The sequence below is a fragment of the Narcine bancroftii genome, chromosome 1, assembly GCF_036971445.1.
Source record: "Narcine bancroftii isolate sNarBan1 chromosome 1, sNarBan1.hap1, whole genome shotgun sequence".
In the NCBI taxonomy this organism is placed as follows: domain Eukaryota; kingdom Metazoa; phylum Chordata; class Chondrichthyes; order Torpediniformes; family Narcinidae; genus Narcine; species Narcine bancroftii.
In genome coordinates, this window is record NC_091469.1 from 455480431 (window position 1) to 455503717 (window position 23287).

The 23287-nt window shown below is 42.0% G+C and overlaps 1 protein-coding gene across 3 annotated transcripts in view; it reads left to right on the forward strand.

Annotated features, from left to right (window-relative positions):
- Positions 1-23287, forward strand: part of dnajc1 (DnaJ (Hsp40) homolog, subfamily C, member 1) — a 202755-nt gene that overhangs the window by 124647 nt on the left and 54821 nt on the right. The window contains exon 9 of one of the 3 annotated variants that reach the window (XM_069914637.1): positions 1032-4485. The exons of the other annotated variants lie outside the window; for them this stretch is intronic. Coding sequence (XP_069770738.1) covers positions 1032-1511 — 480 coding nt within the window. The 3' untranslated portion in view covers positions 1512-4485. Of the gene's footprint in view, positions 1-1031; positions 4486-23287 lie in introns of those variants that run through there. 3 annotated transcript variants of the gene reach the window in all.

The window sequence follows — 23287 nt, forward strand, 5'->3', positions numbered from 1 at the left end:
GATCAACCATATGGAAAATTTTAGCAGATGTAAAATTGGACTGAGAGAAGAAATAGAGGGAAAAGATGCAGTGAGTTTCTTTGAAACATGAATCCCACAAATGCTGAGACAAAATGAGTTAAATGCAAAGTTGCAAATTGAAAGGGCTCACCGAGCCCTTGGACCCAGAAGAATCGGGAAACAGTGACCGTGACCAGTCCTGGTAAGACTTCTAAGTTTCTGGGAAAGAGATGCAATTATGGGAGCAACATATGAATATTCAAAAAATAATAATGACTCATTAGTGGTGGACCATGCAAAAGTAATGTTTTTCCAGGACTTCAGACCTGCCTTGGTCAAACAAAGAGAGGAATTTGATAAGGTAAATAGACAAATGCAATCAAAAAACTTCAAATACTCAATGATTTATCCAGCAAGGCTGATGGATGGGTCTTAGAAAGTAATCAATGAATTTTCAAGAATAAAGAAGTGGAAAAATTTTTAAGATTAAAGTCGCCAGCTGAAAGGGCTGAAAAGACCATTTCAAAGCAGGACTAACTGAAAGATGTATCTTTTTATTTATACTAATAGTACTGAGCTGTCTTGTTTTTATTCTTAAAAGAAAAAAAAACATTGGATTGTATGGTGATCTCTGAAAAGACATAAAGATGGTAAGGAAAGCAGCGAGGTGGGAACTCTGACTTGGGGGGAAGATGGGGCTGGGAGAGGAGCAACTTTAAAAAATGGCGGCAAAGGGAGGGTTTCTTATTCTTCAGAAAAAGAACCTGGGGGATTTTATCGCGGGCTTCTGGGTACTATTGTCAATGTCACCGTCAGAGCTAGGGATGTGTGTATGTTTCTTAAAAGGAAAATGTTATGACAGTATTTAGAAAATTGGGAAGATATTATTGTTATAGAATATTTTGGTGAAAAATGGTATCGATAAATCACTAAAGTTTATACTTATTATTAATGGGATAAATGGGATGGCGAAGAGGAAGAGGGTCTTGGCATAATTAAAGAAATTAAAAGTGGATATAATCTTTTTGCAGGAAACGCATCTTACCAAATTGGAACATGATAAATTAAAAAGAGAATGGGTGGGACAAATAATATCATCTTCCTTTGGTTCAAAGGCAAGAGGAGTGGCTATTCTAATTAATAAAAATACACCAGTGTTAATAAAAGATATTTCAATTGATCAAGCCGGAAGGTATGTAATGGCACAATGTAAAATTTATGGAAAAGCATGGACATTTATGAATATTTATGCCCTGAATTATGACAATGAAGCCTTTATGAAGGACATCATAAAAAGAGGAGAGGGAAAACAAAATAAATTAGTTGGAGGAGACTTTAATTTCTGCTTGGACCCAATACTAGATAAATTGGTAAGAATAATAAGGGTGAAAGCAGCAAAAGCCACAATATATATGAAAGGTCTAAATCTTATCGATGTATGGAGGCAATTAAATCCCACAGAGGGAGACTACTCTTTTTGCTCAAGGGTGCATGACATATACAAGGATTGACTTATTTTTAATGTCTGCACTGTTAAAGAGCAGTGATAAAAACAGAATATCCAGCGAGGCTTCTTACAGCAACAATGGAAAAGCAAGAGAATGTATACAGATGGTGTCTCAATACTACATTGCTTAAAAGAACAGACCTGAAAATTTATAAAGAAGCAGACAGAGATATTTTGTGAAACAAATCTGCTGTTTATTAATAATAGTTTTCTGATATGGGACATGCTTAAAGCATATTTAAAGGGACAAATTATATCCTATACAAAGAATCTTAAGAGGAACATATGGCAGAAGTAAACAGTTTGGAGAAGGATATTAAAGAATTAGAAAAAAAAAATCAAAGAACAGGACTACAAGAAGAATATAAATTACTGGAGAATAAAAAGCTAAGACATAATACAATACAAACATATAGGTCAGAAAAGGCTATATTAAAAACTAAACAACAATTGGGTGAATGGACGCACAAAGTTTCAGCTTAGCAGATTAAAATGGAGGAGTCATCAAGAATTATAAATGCTATAAAAACAGAAACAGACACCCTAGTATGTAAGCAAAAAAAAATTAACGACACTTGTAGACAATATTACACAAAACTATACAAATCAGAATTACTAGGAGATGAGAAAGAAATGAAATAATTTTTGCTGAATGTTGAACTTCCAAAGTTGGAATAGAGAGAAAGGATAGAATTCAATACTTCCTGCACAAGGGAAGAAATCGAAAAGCCTCTGGGCACCTTACAGGCTAATAAATCACCAAGAAGGATGTGTTTCCACCTGGGTTTTGTAGGCAATTCAAAGAATTATTAATGCTCCTTTTAATGGATGGCCTGGACCAAACGTTGGAAACACAGATCTCCTGAAGTCATTCTCAACCCCAATTATTACAGAATAGGGACCACTAAAAACTTCATCATACAGACCAATATCCCTGTTAAATGCTGATTATAAGATACTAGCAAGCGCATTGGTTAATAGGTTAGGAGAATATTTGCCAAAACTGATACATATGGACCAAGCAAGATTTATTACATAGTCTAGGAAGATTATTTAATACAATACACATGGCTAAATCTGAACAAAATCCAGGTCTCCCTAGATGCGAAAAAGGCAGTCGACCGTTTGGAATAGAAACATTTGGTAAAGGCAGAACATTTATAAATTGGATAAAAACATTATACTATAAACCACAAGCTAAAATAATAACAAATAATCAGATGTCTGCGGTGTTCCCCTTGAATAGGTCAAGCAGACAAGGATGCCCCGTCCCCTGTGCTTTTTATTTTAGCGTTTGAACCACTGGCAGAGATAATATGAAGGGATCCAGATATAAATGGCTTCAAAGTCAGGCAAGAAGAACTCAGAATCAGTCTATTCACCAATGATGTGCTATTGCACCTAACAGAACTGGCTAAATCTTTGGAAAAATTACAAGTAACACAAGAAAAAATGGAAGAATATCAGGATACAAAATAAATATTGATAAAAGTGAGATAATGCCATTAACAAATTTTGAATACCTAAAAGGAAACCAATTTAAATGGAAGATGGATAGAATAAAATATCCTGGAATAGCAACTGACAATAACTTGCAAAATCTGTACAAACTAAATTATCTTCCTCTTTTTGGGAAGATAGAAAGAGACCTAAAGAACTGGAGAGACTTACCAATTATTTTGGTAAGAAGGGCTAACTGCGTCAAAATGAAAGTGATGCCAAGACTGCAATACCTTTTACAATCACTGCCTATTCTGTTACCTAAAAACTTTTAAAAACTACTAAGCAACCCTATTAGTCAATTCATATGGAATAATAAGGTACCAAGAATTGTATTGGAAAAACTGACGTGGGACTATGGGCTGGGAGGACTTAGACTTCCAGATTTCAAAAAATATTACCTAGTTGCACAGACTAAATTTCTTGTAGCCTTCTTCACTGAAGACAACCCCCCCTCCCCCTGGGTTTTGGGTTTAAATGGGAATTACTCCATGGAGGAGGGGGAAGCAAAGGACTTTATGTTTAAATGGAGTTTCAAATCATTAAAGAAAAAGACACATAATCCCATTCTAATACATGATTAGAACGTGGCAAGAAATTAATGAATGTGTAGGGAAAAAAAGTCAAGATATCATTAATGCCTATGAACATGGGCAATAGAATATTAAATTCGTGGTATGACAAAGGTATAAGATATATTAAGGACTGTTACACAGAAGGAACTCATGGCCTTTGAACAATTAAAACAGATACCAAATGGCCACTGGGACCACCTTCTGTTTTCTCCAGCTTAGATCATTCTTAAGAGAAATATGTGGACCAAATTGACCCCACCTGAAATTAGTGAAACTGAACAAACAATTTGATGGGGAACACATCCAAATTTATAATAAAAATATAATATACTCTCCAGAGCGAAAGTGCAAAATCAGGGTTGCAGAGGCCAAGGGAAAGATGGGAGTGGTGGTTTCAGAAAGAATCTGGTCATATTGATGCAAGGACAGCATGACATCAATTAAAAATGCAAGATATGGACTGGTTCAGTATAATTTTTACACCAATTATATCTTACCCCACAAAAGTTACACAGATCAAAAGCTGAAATTTCAGAGATGCATTTTAGATGTGGGTCTGAGACAGGAATGTTTTACATGCCATGTGGTTGTGTGTGAAAGTGAAGCCATTTTGGCAAGAAATTGCAGAAAGATTACCCAGGATAACAGGAGTGGCCTTCATGGGTGACCCAGAGCTATATCTATTAGATAATTTCAGGGAAATAAGCAACAAATTGACAAAATATCAAATCTCATTTTTAAAAATAGCACTGGTGGTAGCAAAAAAATGTATTGTAATCACTTGGAAGTCCAACTCTCCTCTACTTATAGCACGATGGACTGCGGAAGTGAACAACTATACACAGGGAAAAAAAAAATCACGTGTAACTTAAAGAACAAATACGACACTTTTGTAAAGGTCTGGTACCCATACCTGGAGTACATATGGGCCCAGATACAGCAATAAAAAGGAACAAAAAAGGGTATAAAAGTAACTATTATATATTAACTATTACATATTAAAAATGTACTTTCTATATACAGTGAAACCTCGTTAAAATGCGATTCATTAATCCGCGGAATCGCTTATAGCGCGGGTGTCTGTGAACCCCAAACATTGATATTAGGATGCCAGGATAACAGTGGCAAACAGCCACAAACACAAAAATGGACTCTTATGACAGGTAGGGCGGAGAGACCGACAGCACAAGTCGGGCGGGCGAGGGAGGGAGATCGGCAGCGTGAATTGGGCGGGAGAGGGGGGCAGACCGGTAGTGCGAGTCAGGCGGGCAGTGGGGGAGATGGCAGCGCGACTGGAAGGAGGTGGGGTTGGATATGGCAGCACAATTCGGGTGGGCTTAAATTCTGTTTTCCTGCTTCCTGAATCATGACATATATGCATCTGTTCCGCGACTTGGCTGTAAAGCGGTATGAAATCTTGGACCCCCAACTACCGCGTTCTAACGAGGTTTTACTGTATTTAAAATACATGTCAGATCTGTATGTATGGAAGGGGAGGAGGGAGGAAAGGGCTGCTTTGTTTTTGTTGTGTTTCTGAGAAAAAAGTTTAATATATTGTATACTTAAAATGTCATTGTGTAATTTAAAAAAAATCAAAAATAAAATATTCAAAGAAGGTAAGAATTTTTAGTACCTTTGTATAGGACAACTTGATTTTAAAGTGATTTTTTTTAGATTTGAGGATCATCCGATACAACAGTATATACAGTAGCTAATGATTATTTTGGTAGTGAGTTGGGGGGAGGGGTGGAATACACAAATGGATAGAAAACTATACCTTATCCTTCTGGCATTTCTTCCATCTTTTCTGTTATCTTCCCTATGCAAGATTAAGAAGCACAGTTGGCGTAATGGTTAGCGCAATTCCTTTACAGTGCCAGCATGAATTTTCCCGGGGGCTCCAGGTTCCTCCCACCATTCAAAATGTACCAGAGGTTGTAGGTCATTTGGGTGTAAACTGGGCAGGACAGACTCATGGTCTGAAATTACATGTTACGGTGCTGAATGCCTAAATTTGAATTTTTTTAAATCACCAGGCATTTTGTGAGTTTAGTAAATAAAAGAGGGTAACTAGGAAAAGAGTCAAGTTTGCTAGAGACCACGTTGGATGATTTTTTTCTATTTTCATTAAGGAGAAGGATGTTGTAGTCGGAGAATTCGGGGTGGGAGGTAAAATTCTCGAAACTATCATTAAAAGGAAGAAATTTTGGATGTCTTAACAGGATTAAGATGGATTAGGGTTGCAAATTGGATTAGATGATACAAAGGTTGTCGGTGTTGTGGACAGTGAGGAAGATTATCAAAACTTACAGGGTGATATAGGACAGTTAGAAGAGTGGGCTGAAAGATGGCAGATGGAGTTTAATACTGAAAAATGTGAGGTGCTACATTTTGGTAGGACTAATCAAAATAGGACATACACGTTAAATGGTAGGAGTACAATGGAACAAAGCGATTTAGGAGTCATGGTACATAATTCTCTGAAAGTTGATTCACGTGGATAGGGTGGTGAAGAAGGCATTTAGTATGTTGGCTTTGATAAATCAGAGGATAGAACACAAGAGTTGAGATGTTATGTTGAAATTGTATAAAGCATTGGTTAGGCCAAATTTTGAGTATTGTGTGCAGTTTTGGTCGCCGAATTACAGGAAGGATATAAACAGTATAGAGAGAGTGCAGAGGAGATTTACGAGAATGTTGCCAGGGTTTCAGGGTTTGAGTTACAGGGAACATTTGAGCAGGCAGGGACTTTATTCCCTGGGTAGAACGTTGCGGGGTGATTTGGTAGATGTATTCAAAATTATAAGTGGGGGGACGGATAGAGTCAATGTGGATAGGCTTTTTCCACTGAGAGTGGGGGAGATTCAAACGAGGGCATGGATTGAGAGTAAAAGGGGAAAAGTTTAAGGGAAACAGAGGAAATTTCTTCACGCAGAGGGTGGTGAACTTCTGGCAGTGGTGGTAGAAGTGAGATCGATGTTAATATTCAAGGATCGGTTGGATAAGTATATGGACAGGAGAGGTGTGCAAGATTATGGGCCAAATGCGAGTCAGTGGAACTAGGTGGGAGATAATGTTTGGCACGGACTAGTAGGGCCAAACTGGCCTATTTCTATGCTGTAAATGGTTATATACATTTGGTTATAAAACCCAAAGTGTGATGAAGTCTATCCCAGGCTTCCGTGGAAGACGAGACCAAAGGTAATGGAGCCCCTGGTGATATTTTTTGAGTCCTACAACATGGAACCAAATATTCAGTCAACATATCCATGCAAGCAAGGGAGCGCCTAATCTGCATTAATCCCATCTTCCAGCACTTGTCCCATGACCTAAAATGCCTAAGCAATTAAAATACTCATCTAGACATTACTTAAATCCTGTCATTTACTCTCTTTCCTTACTTTCTCCAAGAATTGCATTCCAGATGCTCACTTCTCTCAGGGTGAATACTACCTTGCTCAGATTGCTCAATATTTCATGTTACCCTGACTGTATATCCTCTAGTTTTAAACATCACTGATGAGGATTCCTGTAGTCAATGCAATCAATACCTTCAATTTTACATCAATCATGCTCCTTGACCACCTCCATCCCAGACAATATTCTGTTGAATTTCCTTGTTTTCGTATGGTGACCAGAACTACATCAGTACTCCCGCTGAGATCTGACCATGTTTTATAAAGTTGGAGCTTGACCTCCCTGCTCTTGTCTTCAAACCCCTGGCTATCAAACACCAACATCCTTACACCTTCCACTGCAGCCTTCAAGGATCTTTGGACTTGCACACTAAGTTCCCTCTGTTCCTCACTATTCTCCAGGACCTTACCATTCATGATGTACTTCTCAGCCTCATTAGTACCCTTAAAATGCATGAACCTAGTTACCAGAATTAAACTCCATCTGCCATTCTCTCGGCCCAGCCATTTCATCAACACTAATATTGCTCTATAGCCTAAGATTACCTCCGCACTGTCAACAACTCCTCCAATCTGCATGTCATCCTTGAACTTGTTGATTATATCATTTCCATCCACCCAAACCATTGATAAATGTTACAAGTATCAAGGGGTCCCAGCAATATTCCCTGAGGAACATTAGTCACAGACATCCAATTACTAAAACATTCTCCACCATCACTGTTTCCTATTACCAAACCAACCGTGGATCTAATTTGCCAACTTTAGTTCACATTTTGGACCAGTTTCCCATGTGGGACTTGTTTAAAGTGCCCATAAACCACATTTACTGCACTGCCACCCTCAATATACTTTGTAACCTACTCAAAAAAAATATAATTAGATTGGTCAGACACTATTTTTCCTTGACAAGGTTGTGTTAGCTATCTCTGATTAGTCTCTTAGTGATTAGTTTTTAAATTTTAGCTGGCTGCAGATGAGCCACTAGATGATTAAAAAGCAACACATGAGGTGCCGTGATTCAAGAAGAGCACCAGGTGTTTAGAAACCAGAAAGTTTAACATTGGTGAAAAGAAAAGTTATAAGAAAAACAAGTCTGATGGATAGTGGACCAGATTAATCTGAACTGGGAAAGGCAGGAATTAATCAAAATTAGTCCACATGTTTTTGTTCAGAGGGATACTGGCCAACCAATAAAATGTACTTAATGAGGGAAGTGAAGCTGATGTAGTCGATGTGAACTTCAGTAAGGCCTTCAAAAAATTCCCACGTTGGTGACTGGTCCTAAAGATTAAGGTCCATTGGATCCAAAATTAGCTTGGTGATTGGAGATAGGGTGATCTTGGAGGATTGTTTTTGTGATTTGAATCCTATGACCAGAAGTATACCACAGGAATCCATGCTTGAACTCTTTTTGTTAGTTATACTGTATATGTTAATAATTTGCATTTAAATGTTGGAATATTAGTAAATTGCAGATGATATGAAAATCAGTAATGTTGATGTTGAGAAGGATGAAGTAAACTGGCAGATGAGTTTGATCAGTGATAACAAGGGCAGTACAATTGGTAATTGAATTTAATCTTGAAAATGTGAAATTATGCATTTTGGGAGGACACGTACAATGAACAGTGGGGCTTAAAAGAAATATTGAGGGAGAGAGGAATGCTCAAATCCAAAGATTCCTAAAAATGGTAGCACATGTGGATAAGATGTTAAAGAAGGCATATGTAGTACATGCCTCCATCAGTCAGGATACAGAGGACGAGCAAGTAAATGGCAGGGGTCAGGGGAGTGTTTTTGAATAGCGAGACCTAGAGGTCTAAGTACATAGTTTCCTAAAAATGGAAAAACAAGTGGACAGTGTGCTCTCCTCCTTCACTTGTGACATTGAGTGGAGAATGTGGGTCATCATGTCAATTGTACAAAGTGTTAATTAGACTGCATTTGAAATCTATGCAATTATGGTCACCACGCTCTTCAAAGGAGTGATTAAGCTGGAGAGGATGCAGAAAAAATATCATAAGGATGTTGCCAGGACTGGACAACTTGAATTGTGAGGGAATGGATATGCTGGCACTTTTTTTCTGAAGTGAAGGAGGCCAAGCAGTGATCTTGAAAGCTCAGAATTATGAGGAGCCTAGATAGGATGGATTGTTGCAGACTTTTTCTCCAGCATAGAGGAATCTAAAACTTGAGGGCGTTAAATCTATGTGAGAAGGGAAGGAATTAAAGGGGATCTGAGAGGCATCTTTTTCCATACTGAGAGTGGTGGGTATGTATATGAAAAGCCAAAGGAGGTGGTGGAAGCAGGTACAATTACAATGTTTATAAGACATTTAGAGAGGTCTCCGCTCCATCCTCAACATTCATTGGAGCGACTTCATCCCTAACATCGAAGTACTTGAGATGGCAGAGGCCAACAACATCGAATCCATGCTGCTGAAGATCCAACTGCACTGGGTAGTTCATGTCTCCAGAATGGAGGACCATCGCCTTCCCAAGATTGTGTTCTATGGCGAGCTCTCCACTGGCCACCGTGACAGAGGTGCACCAAAGAAGAGGTACAAGGACTGCCTAAAGAAATCTCTTGGTGCCTGCCACATTGACCTCCGCCAGTGGGCTGATATCGCCTCAAACCGTGCATCTTGGCACCTCACAGTTCGGCGGGCAGAAACCTCCTTTGAAGAAGACCGCAGAGCCCACCTCACTGACAAAAGACAAAGGAGGAAAAACCCAACACCCAACCCCAACCAACAAATTTTCCCCTGCAACCGTGTCTGCCTGTCTCGCATCGGACTTGTCAGCCACAAACGAGCCTGCAGCTGATGTGGACATTTACCCCTCCATAAATCTTCGTCTGCGAAGCCAAGCCAAAGAAGAAAAGAGTAGGAAAGGTTCAGAGAGAGAAGAGTCTAAAACTAGGCAAATGAGATTATGCATCATTGTCCGCAAGGACAAGTTGAGCTAAAGGATTTATTTCTGTGTCATGGAGCTATGAAGTTATGAAAGAGGTTATGGAACAAGTTTCTAAAACACTAATTCTGCCACAGCTGCAGTACTGTGTACATTTATGGACCCCAAAATGTAGAAAGGATGTGATTGCACTGGAGAGTATAGATTCTCCAGGATGTTGCATTTTGGTTCTGAGTAAAGATTAGATAGGCTGAATTTATTTTCCTTGGAGCAGAGATGACTAGCTACCTGATTGAGATATACAAGGCTCTGAGGGGCATAGATAGGGAAAATAGTAGGAAGCATTTAACAATAGCAGAGGTGTCCAAAGCTTGAGCATGGAGATTTTGGGTAAAGGATAAAAGCAAGAATTTGTTTGCAAGATGACCTTCTCAGTAAAAATGCAGTGTGTAGCAACCTGCTAACCGGGACTTGACCCAGTACACAAGATGGCCAACGAACACAGCGACCGTGGGGGCCAACGACTTTCGTTCCAGGTGACCACCTGCGAGGCCTGAAACAAACGAGCAACTCCGGAAACAGGCCGGCGCTGTTGTGGCATCACTCCTGTCATCAGCAGTGGGGAGAGAATGTAAGCAGAGCACCAGTGCAATAAATCAGTCTTCGACTTCTTGGGTGTGTGTCATGCTTTCCACACTTCGCAGTAGCACGCATGCTACATTGGCTACCCCGGTAGGTCCAACCGTCTGTTGGACGTGAAGATGACGGACCAGATGGCTCTTCACACAATATTGTTGAAGCTGCCAACTTTCTGGGCGTCGCAGCCACACGTGTGGTTCTATCAGGCCGAACCTCAGATCCACCTTCGAGACATCCCCACTGACACTCATGTTACTACTACGTGATGAGCTTGCTCAACCAGGACACAGCAGCAAGGTTCATCGACTTCATGCGGCAGCCTCTGGAGCAATTGTTGCATATGGGCGGTTAGTGGGACAAGGCTTTATTCGCTCTCATAACTGAAATGTTTGTTGAGGGATATCCGATTCTTGCTCACTGATGAGGACTTCAGCAACGCCAGGAAAGTTGCAGCCTGGACAGATGTGCTCTGGAAAGCGAAGAAAGAAAACGGCACCTAGGTAGAGCAGATCACTAGGCCTCACACACAGCCGGCAACAAGGACTCAGCAAATAGAGAGGCAAGTGGATTTCCCCCATCCCCACCTGACCCAACAGCATTGCTACTATCACCAACAATGGAATGCAGGGACTTGTTGATGCTGCCCACCTTGTGTGTCCCCAGGGAAACACCAAGGCCAACATAACAGCATCCTCCACATGTGGAACTCTTTATCAGGAAGGTGCTTCCTCGTTGATACTGGCAGCAAAATAAATCCCCTTCCTTCCCAGCTACAACACCCAGAACAGCAAGCTAGGCCCGGCACTGAGGGCAATGATCACTAAGCACCACCATACAAAGTTTCGGCACCTGCTCCTTCCCCCTCCGTTTCAACAGCAACTGGTTCATGTGGACATTCACGATTGCGGCGGTGGCGCAACTGCTCCTGGGGACAGACTTCCTGCACGCCAACTGCCAGCTGACGGACCTTAAAGGGCAGTATTTGGTGCATGCTAGGACTTTTCAAACAATGACCCTGGGGACAGACTTCCTGCATGCCAACTGCCAGCTCACGGACCTTAAAGGGCAGTATTTGGTGCATGCTAGGACTTTTCAAACAATGCCCCTGGGAAAGCCAAGTTACCTGCCCCCCACCTCAACTCCGTTTCCCTGTCCAACCACTCATTTACGTGGATCCTAGCAGAGTTCCTTTCGATCATAGCGCCGAACCAAAGCACGAGGTAAGGCACCACATTCTCACTGAGGGCTCCTGTTCCATGCCAGGGCGCGCTGCCTTCCCCCCACCCCCCACCCCCAAGAAACTAACTCTCGCCCAGGAGGAGTTTAAAAAAAAAAATGTAAGAGCTGGAGATAGTGCGACGTTCCAACAGCCCCTGGGTCTCCCCTCTGTACGTGATACTGAAGGCAGCAGGAGGGTGGAGGCCATGTGATGATTATCACCACCTCAACAAGGCCACTGCATCTGACAGGTAACCCATGCCCCATATCCAAGACTTTACCACTAACTTACAAGGGGTAGGGGTATTTTCAAAAATCGACCTCATCAGGGGCTATCATTAGATCCTGGTCCATCCCCAAAACTGCCATTGTTACCCCTTTTGAACTCTTTGAATTCCTGAGAATATCCTCTCGTCTTAAGAATGTAGCCCAAACCTTCCAGAGGCTGATGGATGCAGTGGGCCGGGATCTCTCATTCGTGTTCATCTATTTGGACAATATTCTCATCACCAGCTATAATCACACAGAATGTGCGGCCCATCTAAGGTTTACTCTGCACCTGGCTGCAGGAATTCGGACTAACTATAAACTCTGCTAAGTGCCAGTTTGGGTTGGAAATGATCGACTGACTGGGGCATCGAATCAACAGGCACAGAGCGAAACCCCTACCCAGGCCCGGCACAGTGAAGGGGTTTCAAGAATTCGCTGAAATGATAATTTTTATCACCAATTTATACCACTCATGCAGTGAAAGGTAAAGACATTACCTGGGACAAAGAAGCCTTGGAGGTGTTCCTGAAGGCTAAGAATGCACTGGCCAATGTCACCCTTCTGGTACACCCCAGGCCAGAGGTGCCAACTTCTCTCACAGTAGACACCTCCAGCACAGTGGTAGGGGCGTACTGGAGCAATTCATCGAAGGGCAATGGCAGCCCCTGGCCTTCTTTTGCAAGCACCTCTGGCCACTCAAACTCAAATACACCGCCTTTGGGAACTATTGGTGCTATACCTGGCAGTCAGGCACTTAAGGTATTTTTTGGAAGGTAGACAATTCAGGGTCTTCACGGACCATAAACCATTAACCTTTTGCCTTCCATAAAGTGTCTAACCTGTGATTGGCCAGGCAGCAACCTCTCATGTCTGAGTTCACCATGAACATCCAACACATTGCAGGTAAGACCAATGTGGTGGCTGATGCATTGTCCCGTCCCGCAATCGAGTCCGTTCGGTCCCTGTCCCAGGGAATAGACCATTTGGCCCTAGCCAGGCCACAGTATACAGAACAGCAGTTTCCAGGCTCAGGCTGGAGGATGTTAGCATTGGCCCTGGTAACCAGATGCCCCACTATGACATCTCCAACAGCGAACCCTGCCCCATTGTGCCACCAGCATGGAAGCAGCAGGTTTTTAAAACAGTGCACAACCTGGTGCATCCGGCCATTGGAACTTATGTTAAAATGGTGGCCAATAGGTTTGTCTGGCATGGGCTCCATTGGCCAAGACCTGCAGGCTCTTCCAGATCTCCAAAGTGCAGACACGTGTCAAGGTACCTCCCCCCTCCCCCCCATACTTTTGAGCCAGCGTGATGTATGTTCAGCCATGTCCATATTGACATTGTAGGGCTGCTACTGTTTTCCTGCGGGGAGAGATATCTCCTCACCATGATTGATCACTCCCCGAGGTGGCCGGAAGCAATCCCACTGGCCGACATAACCACCGAGACCTGCACCAAGGCACTGATTAATACATGGGTGTCGAGATTTGGAGTCCCGGATCATATGACCTCCAACAGAGTTAAACAGTTCACTTTGGGACTCCGGGCAGTGCTGACCAATTTGCTGGGAACCCAGCTCCACTATACCACGGCTTAGAACCCTCAGGCCAAAGGGTTGGTGGGGCGGTTCCACAGGCACCTAAAGGCAGCCTTGATGGCTCGGCTCAAGGGGTCGAACTGGGCAGATGAGCTACCCTGGGTTCTCCTGGGGATTTGCACCACACCCAAAGAAGACTTTAACACCTCAGCAGCTGAGATGGTGTACGACACGCTGTTGGTGATACCATGGAAGTTCTTTTCCACCACCAAGGATCCAGATTACCCCATGGCCTCATTGACTAAACTGCTCCTACAACCTGGAACATCTGCCTATCAAGTGTCGCCCATTCTACCTGCCGAGGGAGTTCACTGCCATCATCCTGGTCGCAGTGTACGTTCTGCCCCAGGCTAACATCAGGCTGGCACTGAAAGGACTGAGTACTGTGATAAAACGGCCATGAGACAGCACATCCTGATGCCTTCCTGATCATTGTGGGAGACTTCAATCAGGTCAACCTGAAGAAATCTCTGACAAACTAGCTCCAACACGTCACATGCGAGACAAGGGAACAAGCACACTCGACTACTGCTACACCACCATGAAGAATGCTTATCGAGCCATTCCACAACCGCACTTTGGTAAGTCTGATCACCCGGCTGTACTTCTACTCCCAGCGTACAAGCAGAGACTGAAGACCACACCACCAGTGGTGAATACGGTGAAAGTATGGTCGAGGGAGGCGGAGGAGCATCTTCTTTGAATCGGTGGACTGGAACATATTCAAGAACTCATCCATAGACTTGAATGAATGTGCAACAGGTTTCAACTTAATCAAGACCTGCAGGGATGGGTGTGTGCCAATACGCAAATACCAGGTGTTCCCCAACCAGAAGCCCTGGATGAATTAGAGAATTCGCAACCTGCTGAGGGCGAGAACAAGGGCATTTAAGGCCAGGTATTGGGATCTTTACAAGAAGTCTAGGTGTGACCTGTGGAAGGCTGTCTCTGAAGCAAAATGGCAATTCTGGAGAAAACTAGAGATGGAGATAATCGCCAATTGTGGAAGGGAGTGTAGACCATTAGAGCCTTCAAAACGAGGGTGAACACTGTAGATGGCTGTGATGCTTCACTACCTGATGAGCTGAACACCTATGTTCACTTTGAGAAGAAGAACCAAACAGTGCCTTCTAGAATCCTTGAAAACGCTGAGGACCCTGTGATATCTGTCTCCGAGGGCGACGTTAGAACATCATTCAAGAGGGTGAACCCTCGCAAGGCTTCAGGCCCTGACAGCATACCTGGCAGGGTACTGAAAATCTGCACCAACCAATAAGCCAGTGTTCATGGACATTTTCAACCTCTCATTACGACACTCAGAGGTTCCCACCTGCTTCAAAAGGGCATCAATCATTCCGATACCCAAGAGTAGTGTGAGCTGCTTCAACGACAACTGCCCAGTGGCACTAATCTCGACTATGATGAAATGCTTTGAGAGGCTGGTCATGGCCAGAATTAACATATACCTAAGTAAAGATCTGGACCCACTGCAATTTGCCTATCTTCACAATCCTTCCACAGCAGATGCAATATCGTTGGCTCTCCACTCAGCAATTCATCAACTCCAGTTCGGCCTTCAATACCATTATTCCCTCAGTGCTGACCAAGAAGCTACAAACTTGGCCTCTGTATCCGATTCTGAAACTGGATCCTTGACTTTCTCAGTATAAATTGGAAACAACGTCTCCTTCTCAGTGATTATCAACACAGGCATAACCCCAAGGATGCGTGTTTAGCCCACTGCTCTACTCATTATACACCCATGACTGTGTAGCCAGGCACAATTCCAATGCCATCTCCAAGTTTGCCAATGACTCCACAGTTGTTGGCAGAATCACAAACAGCAATGAGGAAGCGTACAGGAGGGAGGGAGATAGATCAGCTCATTAAATGGTGTAACAACAACAACAACCTTGCGCTCAATATCAGCAAAACCAAGGAGATGATTGTGGATTTCAAGAGAAAGTCAGGGGAATATGACCCAGGTCCTCATTGAGGCTTCAGTAGCAGAGAGGGTCAAGAACTTCAAATTCCTGGGTGTCAACATCTCTGAGGATCTGACCTGGAGCCTCCACATTGATCCAAACACAAAGAAGGCTCGCCAGCAGCTATACTTTGTGAGGTGTCTGAGGAGATTTGGTATGTCATCAAAAACTCATAAATGTACATAGTTGTACTGTGGAGAGCATTCTGGCTGGTTGCATCACTCCGTGATATGGAAGTATCAACTCTCAGGACAAGAATAAACTCCAGAGTGTTGTTAACTCGGCCTGCGACATCACCGGCACCAGACTTCACTCCATCAAGGATATCTACATGAGGCGGTGTCTTAAAAAAGCAGCCTCTATCCTCAAAGACCCCCACCGACCCAGGTCATGCCCTTTTCACTCTGCTACCATCAGGGAAAAGGTACAGGAGCTTAAAGACGAGAACTCAACAGCTCAGGGACAGCTTCTTTCCCACTGCCTTCAGATTCATGAATAATCATTGAACCAAATCACTGCCTGACTTTTCATGCACTATTATTTTTATTTTTTTATAGTAATGTTGTAAGGTGGTTATAATATGAACTATGTAACTGCTGCAAAACCGGTGAATTTTATGACCTGTAGATGACAATAAAATCTTTTTTTTTCTATTGCTGACCTATACCCTTCAATTGTACTCTTTCTTGCCTTTCTACTTTTTATGACTGAATGTTGGGTTGACCCTTCTTGCTGTTCCAGGTATAATGTGACACTGCATCAGACATTTTGGCACCCGTAGTTTGGCACTCACATTTTGGCGATGGACATTTTGTCGAAAAAAAACTTTGTAGCCCTTCGGACATTTTGGTACCCACAATTTGGTGCTGGCCCAGCTCCCCGCCCCACTCACTATCTGCTACTCCCTGAACCCCCGCCTTTTGACTGTCCACACTTACTCCTCGGCAAACATTTTGGGATTTATTGTTACATTTATTAGACAAATAATCACTTTTTATACCAATAATCACTTATTATGCAATTAATCACTCAGGTTCATCTCATTTATCATATGATCATCACAAGTTAAGTGCTAATAGTGTGATATGTGAAACTGATGGGCTTATTTGTGTTTTGAGTCATCTCACAGTGCACCTGATGGTAAATTTGGTGTATTGGATCAATGGGTGGCATTTTATGTACAAGAGGCGAAGAGAAATTTCCTCATAATGGTTATCTATATTTTTGACAAGTGCAGTAAGACAGATGATTTGATTTTGTTTTGGTGGTGCAAGAATAAGAATACATGCAAAGGATAAATCCATATGAAAAATTGTAATTTGTGAAATCAATGAGCACAACCACAGTTCTTTTGCTGTATCAGTTGAAGTAGCAAAGGTTAAAACCAATGTGAAGCACCATGCTCAAGAAACTTTAAAAGCTACTTCCACGATTCTTAATCAATATTTGGCAGACGAGTTTCAGGCAATCCAAGGAGCCATTCTTGCATCCTGATTCCTTGAAAAGTTCAATAAGGGAGTGCATTGAAATGTATCTGGCACCTCCTAATCCAACAAATTTGCTCAATCTAGAGATTCCAGATTGTTTTAAGATCTTCAAAACTTGTAACAGAAGTGAATAATTTCTACTCAGAGATAGCCATCTGAAAGCAGAATTTTGATTTTTGGTAGGAAAAAGTGGTCTGAGAAAATCCTTGTAGATTCTGAAATCTGGTATGCTGATGGAACTTTTAATCTGCCCCCACGATTGTTTTCACAAGTATATGTAATATTGGTCAAAAAAAAATGCTGGAGTTCACCCTATTATTTATTCAAGGGTAGCACATATCAGGCTGTTTTAACTTATTAGAGCTATCTCTCCAAGCATTGCCCCAAAAAGCAAAGTGTGTGACTTTGAACAAGCTGCCATATTAGCAATAGGGATGGAATTAAAACACTACTTCTATCATTTGATTCATAATTTTCATAAGCATTTAAAGAACATAGGAGCAAATCAACACTATAATAATGAAGCAGACTTTACCCTCGAAACTAAAATGATCCTCTCTCTTAGTTTTGTGCCAGTGAACAACTTTGAAATTCATGTTGATGCACTTGAAGCCTTTTTGCCAGATCAATTCCAGGGACTCCTACATTGGTTTTACATAATTATATCAGACCACCAAATAGAAATGGGCATGGAAGATGCCAAGCACTGTTTCCTGTAGATTTATGGAATCTTTATGAGAGGACCTTAAGTCTTCTCTTTGGCTTGGCTTCGCGGACGAAGATTTATGGAGGGGGTAAAAAGTCCACGTCAGCTGCAGGCTCGTTTGTGGCTGACAAGTCCGATGCGGGACAGGCAGACACGATTGCAGCGGTTGCAAGGGAAAATTGGTTGGTTGGGGTTGGGTGTTGGGTTTTTCCTCCTTTGCCTTTTGTCAGTGAGGTGGGCTCTGCGGTCTTCTTCAAAGGAGGTTGCTGCCCGCCAAACTGTGAGGCGCCAAGATGCACGGTTTGAGGCGTTATCAGCCCACTGGCGGTGGTCAATGTGGCAGGCACCAAGAGATTTCTTTAGGCAGTCCTTGTACCTTTTCTTTGGTGCACCTCTGTCACGGTGGCCAGTGGAGAGCTCGCCATATAACAGGATCTTGGGAAGGCGATGGTCCTCCATTCTGGAGACGTGACCCATCCAGCGCAGCTGGATCTTCAGCAGCGTGGACTCGATGCTGTCGACCTCTGCCATCTCGAGTACTTCGACGTTAGGGATGAAAGCGCTCCAATGGATGTTGAGGATGGAGCGGAGACAACGCTGGTGGAAGCGTTCTAGGAGCCGTAGGTGGTGCCGGTAGATGACCCATGATTCGGAGCCGAACAGGAGTGTGGGTATGACAACGGCTCTGTATACGCTTATCTTTGTGAGGTTTTTCAGTTGGTTGTTTTTCCAGACTCTTTTGTGTAGTCTTCCAAAGGCGCTATTTGCCTTGGCGAGTCTGTTGTCTATCTCATTGTCGATCCTTGCATCTGATGAAATGGTGCAGCCGAGATAGGTAAACTGGTTGACCGTTTTGAGTTTTGTGTGCCCGATGGAGATGTGGGGGGGCTGGTAGTCATGGTGGGGAGCTGGCTGATGGAGGACCTCAGTTTTCTTCAGGCTGACTTCCAGGCCAAACATTTTGGCAGTTTCCGCAAAGCAGGACGTCAAGCGCTGAAGAGCTGGCTCTGAATGGGCAACTAAAGCGGCATCATCTGCAAAGAGTAGTTCACGGACAAGTTTCTCTTGTGTCTTGGTGTGAGCTTGCAGGCGCCTCAGATTGAAGAGACTGCCATCCGTGCGGTACCGGATGTAAACAGCGTCTTCATTGTTGGGGTAGAGGATAAAACAAACAACCACGCAGAGACAGCTCACAGACAAATTTATACAGAGTTGGGATGCACCATCCAACCATTTTGAAGTTCATTGATGGCATAAGGAAAGTTCAAAGGAGAAGAGATGCTTATTATGAACAACTTATAGCTGGCCACTCCCCACAGCATAAAGAATAAATATTTATGTGTGGAACAAAGGATCTTGAAGATTGTGTCTTCATATGGAGAGAAAGAACAGTTAAGAGTATTTACAATACCCATAATTTTGACTTAATCGATTCATTATTTTAATAAACAAATTTAATAATTAATATTTTTACGATAACTGGATTGTTTTTAATGAGTGTTTTAATAATTTTAAATTCAATTAATTATATATTCCATTATATGTAATTAAACTTACAATACCTTACAATAAATATATCACTATAATTTACCAAAAGCCTTGTTTTTGATTGTTCCCTTACCTTTTTTAATAATTTAAATATATTTCTTTAAGCTACAAAAGCTCTTGTTTGCCAGGGGAGCAGTTTCCTGCGGGATGGAGTTTCTGCAACACCAGGGGTTAAGGCAGTGCGGTGGGGCAGAGTTGACCAGCAGACAGTGAGGGGTCTGGGCAGGTGGGCCAAAATGTCCAGCGCTAAACTGTGGCCGCCAAAATGTCCTAGACCCTTCTGTCATACCATTAAATAGCCAAAAAAAAGCATGAAGTTATGTCTGTTAATGTAGATTTTCACTGGCAATTGTTGCTCTTTCTTTTCTTGTCTCCTAGATCAAATCATTCAATTCTCTTTGAACAGGTCAATTGTATAATCTTTTGATCTTAGAGGTTACATCTGGTCTACACAAACATTCATCATTGTCATTCTTACCTCAACCCCTAACCTCCAAATCTAGTATCAGCTTACGTGAAGTAACCAGAACAAAAGGCATTACTTTAGATGAGTTTAACTCTAGCTTTGGACAACTACAACATCCATCTTAAATTCCAGTTTCCTTGAGATAAAACCTAATGTATTTTTAGCATATTAAAAATATTGTCTCTTAATTTTAATGATTTCTCTGGTGAAACCATGGATTTTTACTCCCCACATTTACAATCTTTTTGATGGGATCAAATATCAACATCTCTCCCTCATGAAACTTCATTTAGAGGTAATCAAGAAAATCTGCAGAGTCTGGGGTCTAGTACAAGAAACAAAAATGCTAGAAAAACTCAGCAGGTCAGGCAGGATCCACGGAAAGTAAATCTAATCAATGTTTTGGACATGAGCCCATCTTCAAGAGTGCTGAAAATTAGGCAGATGCTTGAATAAAAATGTACTGGGGAGGAAAGGAGAAGAAGGGAGAGCGGCATGGGTTAACAGACAGAACAGATAGGAGGGTAGAAAAGAAATAAGCAGGGAAGTGATGGGGGAGAGGACAGAGAGCTGAGAAAGATAGCTCTCTGATGGGAGAAGGAAGAAGATGGAGGGAGATGGATGAGGGTAAGAAAAAGATCTGGGGGGGGTTTAACAGAAATTGGAGGTTGATATTGATGCCATCTAGTTGGAGACTGCTGAGATAAAATTCAAGATAGTGTCCTCCAAATTGAGGGTGATATCAACTTTGCAGTACATGAGGGGTCCTAAACAGTCTTTCAAAGTGAAACAACACTTCACATGAACATCTGTTAGTGTCATTTACTGCAAATGGTGCTCCTGATGCCTCATATACATCAAGGAGACTGGACACAAACTAGGAGATCGCTTCGTTAGGTGCCATTGCTCTACTGCAAATGCAAGGACACCCAGTGGCCATCCACTTCATTTCTGCACTGATGTATCTGCTCCTGGCCTCATTCTACCAAGTTGAGACCAGTCATTAATAAGAGATTGTCGATATTTTCCCTTTTGTGAAGTTCTGTACATTTTATTGTTGACGTGGAAAAAATGTAAGGAACACAAAAGATTTCCTCCCTAATCTGTTACTTCATTAAAAACAAATGTATACAATTCCAGACCTACACTCCAAAAAGGAGATTTTTCTGACATCATTCTTCAGTAGCCAAATACTTGCATGGAGTCCCCTAATCTAGACCCACCACTGGAAATTGTTGCTCATCATCAAATCATGTGCCCAATCAAATCATTCAATTGTTATTGAACAAGTCAATTATTGTCATGCTTTGATCTTCTAAATGTCAAATGAATGCATCTGCTCAGCATTACCTCCCCCCCCCCCCCCCCCAATGTATTCAAGCATTTCTACACCCTTGTAATATTTCAAGACATTTGATGGAATGCTGTTTTCAAGGCAAAAGAGTATGAGGAATTTAGTTTCTGGGTGTGAAATTGATAGTTCATTGACAAAAATATAAATGCAAATAGACTTGATAGAAGTTGCAAAGTACAGAATGTGTCAAAACCTTAAAAAACACAAGTGTACAAATCTGGTTCAGTTGATTAGTTTTTGATCTGAACCCTGGATCTGATTTTGAGAACTAAGGAAAGAGATTTACAAATATAGTGGCAATATGAAGTAGTAGGATGGGTATATCATGGAGTTATTTATTTTAACTATGTGAAACTATGATGTTGTGGCCGTTACTGAAACTTGGCTGAAGGAAGGGCAGGATTGGCTGATGCAGGTACCAGTGTTTAGGTGTTTTCAAAGGAATAGGATGGGAGGTGGAAAAGTGGGGGGAGTAGAATTACTGGTCAGGGATAGTTTCACCTCTATAGAAAGGAACGTCCACTGAGACAGTTGGTGGAAGTCAAAAGTTAGAATTGAGCAATCACTGTTGTCGTCTCTAGGCCCCCAAATAGACCTTGGGATACCGAGGAGCAGATAAGCAGGCTGATTTTGGAATGGTGCAGGTAATACTGGGTTGTTCAATTTCCCTAACATTGACTGGCACTTCCTGACTGTAAGAGGGATAGATGGGACTGATTTCATCATATGTGTTTAAGGAGGATTCTTGACCTATTATGTGGATGAGCTAATGAGAGGAGAGGCCATACTGGATCTAATTCTGAGTAATGAACCAGTCAGGTGAGCATTTTGGTGAGAGTGACCACAATTCCCTGAGTTTAGCATAGCTATGGATAAAGTTAAAAGCAGACAAATTGGGAAAGTATTTAAATTGGTGAAGGGATAATTATGATGGGACGAGTCATGAACTAGCGAGAGTAAAATGGAAACAGATGTTCAAAGGAGAACGTACAGAATTAATGTGGAGGAAGTTTAGGGACCATTTGTGCTGAGTTCAGGATAGGTTTATCCAACTGGGACAGGGAAAAGATGATAGGAAAAGGGAACTGTGGTTGATGAAACAGTTGTTGCAGCTAAGTCAAGAGGAAGAAGGAAGCATTCATTAGATATAGGAATCAGGAAACCAAAAGGGCTCATTAAAAGTATATGGTAGCCAGGAAGGAGCTTAAAAAAGAACTTGGAGAGTTTGAAGGAGGCATAAGAGGGCCTGGCAAGTAGGATTCTATGCATATGTGAAGAACAGAGGGATGATGAGAATAAAGGTGGGGACACTAAAGGTGGCAAAATTTCTGAAGGAGGTGGTGGTTGGGGAGGTTCTAAATTAATAATTTGCTTCAGTATTCACAAGAGAGAACAGGCTTGTGTGCTGGATCATGTTGAGATTAAGGAAGAGGAAGTGTTGGATTTTCTTAAAAACATTAAGACGGATAAGTCCCCAGGCTGATTGTGATGTACCCCAGGTTGCTGTGGGAAGTGAGGAAAGAGATAGTTAAGGTCTTTGAGTCCTCTTTAGCCACAGGGGAGGTGCCGGAGGATTGGAAAATGGCAAATGTGGACCCTTTGTTTAAAAAAAGGTAAGAAGGAAAATCCTGGGAATTGTAGACTGGTGAGTCTTATTTACAAACTGTTGGAGAGGATTCTATGAGCATTTGGAGAAATACAGTCTAATCAAGGATAGTCACTCTGGCTTTATGAAGAGAAGGTTGTGCCTCACGAGCCTAATTGAGTTTTTTGAGGAGGTATAAAAGGAAATTGATGAGAGTAGGGCAGTATATGTGGACTATATGGATTTTAGTAGGGCATTTGACAAGGTTCCCCATGAGACACTTGCTGGGAAACCGATGAGGCATGGGATCCATGAAACCTTGCATGTGTGGATAAAAATTGGTTTGCAAGTAAAAAGCAGAGAGCAGTAGAGGAAGGAAAGTATTCGACCTGGAGGTCAGTGATTAGTGGAGTTCCACAAGGATCTGTTCTGGGATCCCTGCTCTTTGTGATCTTTATAAGTGACCTAGAAGAAGAAGCAGAAGGATGGATCAATAAATTTGTAGATAATATGAA